Here is a 6000-nt window from a genome sequence, read left to right on the forward strand (position 1 = left end):
AGCCTTAGGTTTAGCATAATCACAGGAAAAAAAAGCCATATTTGAGCGCTCTCTGAAAAAAGAGCTTGCAGGGTTACGGGATTGTTTTGTTGTTGCTTTAAAGCCAATTCCAAAGGGTACAGCAGAGATATGGCTATTCACATCCAGTTTTTAATGGAACAAATCTAAACTCAACAAGAATGGATGGCAATGCAAAACTTGAGCAGAGAAGTAAAGATTCAGGTATGATCGATTTACCTACCACAAATGAGTATCGCTGGTAAGGACAGGTCCAAGTCTTGCTGGTATCCTCCTGTTTGTTATATGGAGTTAACTCTCCGTTAATTATACTTTTAACAGCCACAATGAGACAGTGCAGATGTCTACTTTCTTCCCCTATACTGCAGCCTTACTTTTGGGAGGCTTCGTTTCTGGTGACAAATGGCTCGCGTGAACTCAGAACTTCTCCCACAAAGATAACTGTGTGACAGAGACATCCAACCCACCCTTACCAGTATTGCCACAGCTTACAGACTGATGGCCACTCACGGGGACAATCATGTTATTTTCCATCTAGTGTTATTTGGCAGAGCTACAAACAGTAGCAGGGGCATGGGAGCTATGTGTCCCAATTCTGGAGGGTCACAACCCCGCTCAATCACATTCAGGTGGTATCCAGCCAGCCATCTTCCCATATGGAAGTTTTATATCCTGCTATGAAAGCTTTGAAATAGAACTAACCTCTACAGACATCACAAAAACAGTCACTCCCAATAAACGGGTTTTCTAACTAAAAATATATTCTACAAATACAGGCTTAAAGTCTGGCTAACCTCCATTAGCTATTCTGACCTATTGTTTCATAGATCATCTGTCCAGTACCAGCTAGAAACTTGACACTCAGCCTGTTACTCAGATTTACCTAGATCTGAAAATGCTCCATTTCATATTCAGCACAGCAGCACCATCATTCCTCCACTCCCGATACCTATGCTCAAGAATCACTGCTCCATACTTGTGCTCGTTCTACTCCTTCCCCAAGCAGCTGCTAAAAGCAATTAAGAGAGAATACCAAGCAAGACGGACTTCTGATCCAACCTAATCTGGCAATTTTTATGTGCACCTTATCTATCCTACTAATCCTCCCTCCCAAATTACAGACACTACCACACCATGCACGCTTATGCAGCCTACACTACAGAAATATTCACTTGCCTTGTACAGCTCCTCATCGGAGTACTGATCCATTAAACAAGGCTTGTCAATCATTCTCTACACTTGGAAAGTCATTACAAGAAAAGGATTTTACTTTTTTTTCTCTCCAGGGAATGACACCACAAGATTTATACCAAAACAATTATTCCAGACCATTACTAAATCGGTGAATTTCCAAAAGGGGGGTGGGAGAGAAGCTACATCAATGAAAGTGAGATCGGTATTTCTACATGATATTTTTGTTTTTAATGTCAGATGGCTATCTCCAGTCTTCAGAAATCAACAGAAACTTTACTGTGAAGCATCTACATTTGATGCACAGTACACAACACGACAGAGCTGAAAAGGCAAGGAAAGAAAAAGATTACCAGAGATCACATCTGTCGTAAGACCAGTTTGGCGTTCTCTTCCATTTCTGCACACATCCCTTTTCCAGATTATGCCCCTGTTCCCCACTCACCCAGCAGCTGTGGGCGACTGTTGAAGCAGCTGCAGACGTGAGAGCCTCTAAAAGACCCTACACACACAGGTACCACATAAAAAAACTGCACAGATAATTAAAACATAATAATGTTTTATGTATGCTATGTAAAATTTTATATCCAGTAGCCACCTTTCTAACAGTTTATACCCCATCTTAAGCTTATTCTAGATAAAAAGTCCTGCACATTAATTGATCAAGGCAAAATTTAAATTCTCACCACATCTATTAAAATTATACCGTGACTTTAACAAGTATCCCTCCCAATAGCCGTGCATAACAGAGCTTATCCACGCCACCGCCTGCAGAATCAAGGCTGCCCACTACAACTGTAATAGCTGACTTGCAACCTAAAATGAGATCTGAACGCACAGGAAAATAAAATAAAAAAAAAAAGTCATAAACAAGTTCAGTACCAGCCAAGTTCAACACAACTTTCTGTAGGTAATCTGCCTGCAAGATCACACTCTCAGTTAAACACTCTTTTATCATCTCACTGCTTTCTTTCAGAAAGGCCTTCACTTCTAACAGCAAAGAAAGAACTGGAATTTTCAGGCAAACTAGTTTTTCAACCCAAATGCACAGGGGGATTAAAAATGGGGTTTACACTGGAACCTGTCTGCTCCGTGAAGCTCTCCTAAAATTGGAACAGATACCTAGCTGTTACCTAGGAAACAGCAAGTAAAGTCCTGTGTAAACTATTAGGTTGTTTAACAACCAGAAAATTAGAAACGAAAAGAGTAACTCAGTACAGAAATGATTTACTGCAATCTACAAGACGAACTCAGTCCCTAAGCACTTCATATCCTTGAACCAAGCAAAGCCAGATACAAGCTTTGAAACTTGGGCTTTCATTTCAGTAAGAACTTTCAGGTTCTTCTGGAAAAATGCTATGATCTGCCTTTACTTAAATGCAAATCTCAGCATTGGCAACAGCTGTGTCTTCAAGTATGCAGAAAGCTACAGATTTTGAACAGACCAACAAAGACGGAAGCTCACTCTCTCTCTCTCTATATATATATAGACTGCCATGTACCTGACTTAATAACATTTCCAACCGGCGTATCCCTTTCTCTCCCTTTGATTCTAGCTCAAGTGTGACATGAAGATCTGGGAGCTTTTCTAAAACACCGTTTCCAGACAAATAGAAGAGGTCAAGCAATTCAGTTACCTGGAAAGAACTACCATACTACATTACCTGCTCCTTATCTATGTAAGCATATTTTCCCTCTCCTCAAAGTTTCCACTGTAGCTACTGCTGCTGCAGCTCTAGTGGTATCAGCTGGGAACGCGACCCAAGGAAAGCGGAGCAGGCTGCTAGCGTTGTAGCCGTCACATCGTGTAAAATTGCTGCGAGCAGGATGAGACAATGATGTGCTTGAATGATAGCAGCTGTTCTGTGCTGGCATCTCCGCAAGCAGAGCTGTAATCACAGCCAGGTGCGATGGTAGGAATTTTGGGGGACAAAGGCTACGCCTGCACCTGTGGCAGTCTGTAACTTCCAGCCACGCAATATTTGTTTTTTAAAGACCATCTGTCATTTTGACAAGCTCCCTACCTGAGCGTCACTGGAGCAAGCTACCTTTTGTATTTCCTTAACAAGGCCTTTCTCCCTTCTGTACAACAGCCGCTTTCAGCCTCGCATGCGCTTCATAAACAGAAAGGGATATGGTAACTATGGTGTAGGAACCACTGAATCGTAAGAATTCGAAACACTCCTCGTTACTGTGATCAAAGCTAAATCCTTTAGGAAGATTATCTGCACCAGAAGCCTCAAAAAAATCCTGCGACTTGAGTACTTTTACACTGCATCTTTGAGATAAAGCACGATTTCCCCCGTTAGTGAGAAGGGCCACCTCCAGTTAAATTTAACTACGGTGAGAACATTTTAGCAGGGGCTGTTGTGCTTCTTGATCCATCCATGCAGCTTCAGGCCTGGCAACTAGCTGCGAACGCAAGAGTCTACGGACAGAGACCACAACTCCGAGGCCCTTAAAAGGAAGGTTTATTCGGAAAGCAAAGAAAAAAGAAAAATAACCCTGATGAAGCACCCATTTAAACAACGAGAAGTACACGCCTTACGAGCAGGGGACAGCAGACGCCAAGCCCACTCGCGCCCCGGCACCCATCACGGTGTGAAACGGCAGAGGGGCAGCGCTCGGGATCTGGCGATGATTTCACCACCTCTCTAAAAATATCGCTCCCGGAGGGGCCGGCGCGGCCGGGGGGAGCGGAGCGGGGGGCAGCCCAGCCCCTGCCCCTGCGCCTTCCCCGCGGCGCGGCCGGGCCGGGCGGGGCCCCGCTCCCTCAGAAGTTCGCCCCCGCTCCCCGGCCGCCAGGCGCCCCGCGCCCGCGGAGGCGGCCCGGCCGCCCCCGCCCCGCCGCCGGCTCCCCTCGCCGCTCTGGCGGTGGCAGAACAGTTCTGCTCGCCCCTTCACGCCGGCGTTTCGAGGCGGGCACCGCTCTCGCCGTACCGCGGGACGCCTTCCCCGTCCCTCGGGAAGGGAGAGGGCGACGACCCATCCCGCGCAGAGCCACCAGCGCGGCCCCCGCCACTGCCAGGGGCAGCGAGCGCCCGGCGCCCCACCCCGGCCCCCAGACCCCCGCCCCGCTGCCGGGGAAGTTGAGCGCGGCGGCGGCGCTCCCCACGCCGGGCAGCCCCCCGCCCTTCCCGCCCCCGCCGGGCAGGGGCAGGGGCAGCGGCCGCAGCCGCGGGACGCCCGCGGGTCGCGGAGCAGCGGCGGCAGCAAACACCTACCCGGAGAGCTTCCCAATCTTCACAAAGCTAAACACATCCATCCATGCAGCCGACTAGCTCTGCCCCTCGCACTCGCTCACTCCAGCAGCAGCGGCAGCAGCAGCGGCAGCAGCAGCTCCATCTCGGGAGAAGGTTGCGTCCAGCGGCAGCAACAGCCCTTGCAAAGGCAGGCGCCGGCGGAGGCAGAGGCTGCTACCCGCCTCCGGCAGGGAGCGGGGCGTGCAGCATCTCGCAGGAGCGGCGTTCATCTGCGCGCAGCCCTGCCCCTCCGCTCCCCCCCGCCCCGCTCTCCGCCTGCCTTGCGCCCGCCCTGGGGTACCTCCGGCACCGGCAGGGCGCCGGGGCTGCCCGGCGGGAGGGCTGCCCTCGGCACTGGGAGGGCGCTGGGGCTGCCCGGCGGGAGGGCTGCCCTCAGCCCGGCTGCCCTCAGCCCGGGCCCCCGCCGCGCCGCGCCCCGGGAGGCTGAGGGGGGAGGCGGCAGCGCTCCGCTGCCTCTTTGCAGTGTCCCCAGAGGAGGAAGGCGGGGGGGCCCGAGGAAGGTGGAGGGTGCCGAAGGGGGAGTTCCTCCTCTCGCCGGCAAGGTCTCCCCCTCCCGTGGGGGAGCGGAGGGCGCAGGCGGTGGCGGCCCGGGCGGGCGCCGCCCGCTGGCTCCAGCCCGCGGCGGCGCCGCGGCCGCCGGGAGCGGGCCGGGCCGAGGGGCCTGGCCGCCCGCCGCCGCGGGGCTCCCCGGAGGGCCCCCCGGAGCCGCGGCGGCGGGGACGGCGGGCGAGGGGTCGGGGCCTGAGCGGGTGGCCTCCCTGGGCACGGCTGCGCTTCCCGCGGGGCAGGGGGAGGCACGCCCGGGAGGCGGGAGGGCACCCCTGCGGAGCAGCAGGCGGCTTCTCGCCAGCCGGGGAGCAGCACCCCGGGCCTTGCAAGAGGCATTAGCGCAGAGTCCTCCTCCAAAGCCCAAACTGGGGAAAGCAGAGAGCCCTCTTCCCTGCGGCCGTCTCCCCTCAGCGATCACCCTGCTCCACGCTTCCCCCCAGGGTGGGGAAGGGCCCCTGGGCCTTCAGCCCTCGCCCTGGGTGCTCATCAGTGGTGGGCACCTGAGGGGCAGCAGCTCTCAAACCTACTGCCTGGCCGTTGTCACCGTCCTGTGGCCTCTCAACCCGTGCCAGAAAAGAGACTTGGAGGATCGGAGTCCTCCTGGTTGTGACAGGAGCATGGCAAGGCCGGTTCGTGGCAACGTCATTAAAATCAAGCATTCTTCATATCACGTCTTGTGGGAAAATGATACGCCCAGATGTCCTGACGCAAGAACAGTAGAGACACGCTGCCTTAGACTTTTGCCCTCTGTCAGGCTTCAGAAGAGACACTGGAGTTCAGCTATCCACACGCTTCCTGTGAGCGAGCAGAACAGGAAGGCAGGTGAAATTCAAATTCGTCTTCACGCAAGCTCTACACTGCAATACAGTAATTCTCAGCATGGGAGTGGATTTTCTCCACCTCAGTGTTTTTATTTGTGTTTTTGTTCACGGAATAGATTGATACGCTCTTTACTTTCTGCCTTTACAGAGTTTCGGTC

General features: G+C 52.9%; 1 protein-coding gene across 5 annotated transcripts in view; it reads right to left on the reverse strand.

The window, feature by feature from the left end:
- FRMPD4 (FERM and PDZ domain containing 4) overlaps positions 1–5558 on the reverse strand; it is a 311782-nt gene extending 306224 nt beyond the window's left edge. For 3 of the 5 annotated variants that reach the window (XM_087758609.1, XM_087758606.1, XM_087758608.1), the window contains exon 1: positions 4434–4970. In XM_087758609.1, the coding sequence (XP_087614735.1) occupies positions 4434–4474 (41 nt within the window). In that variant the 5' untranslated portion in view covers positions 4475–4970. Of the gene's footprint in view, positions 1–4433; positions 4971–5548 lie in introns of those variants that run through there. The other 2 variants (XM_087758611.1, XM_087758607.1) reach the window with 2 other exon arrangements.
- Positions 5559–6000: the final 442 nt, after the last annotated feature.

The sequence above is a fragment of the Nipponia nippon genome, unplaced genomic scaffold, assembly GCF_047370975.1.
Source record: "Nipponia nippon isolate SJK-2023a ecotype South Korea unplaced genomic scaffold, ASM4737097v1 scaffold_2, whole genome shotgun sequence".
Classification (NCBI taxonomy): domain Eukaryota; kingdom Metazoa; phylum Chordata; class Aves; order Pelecaniformes; family Threskiornithidae; genus Nipponia; species Nipponia nippon.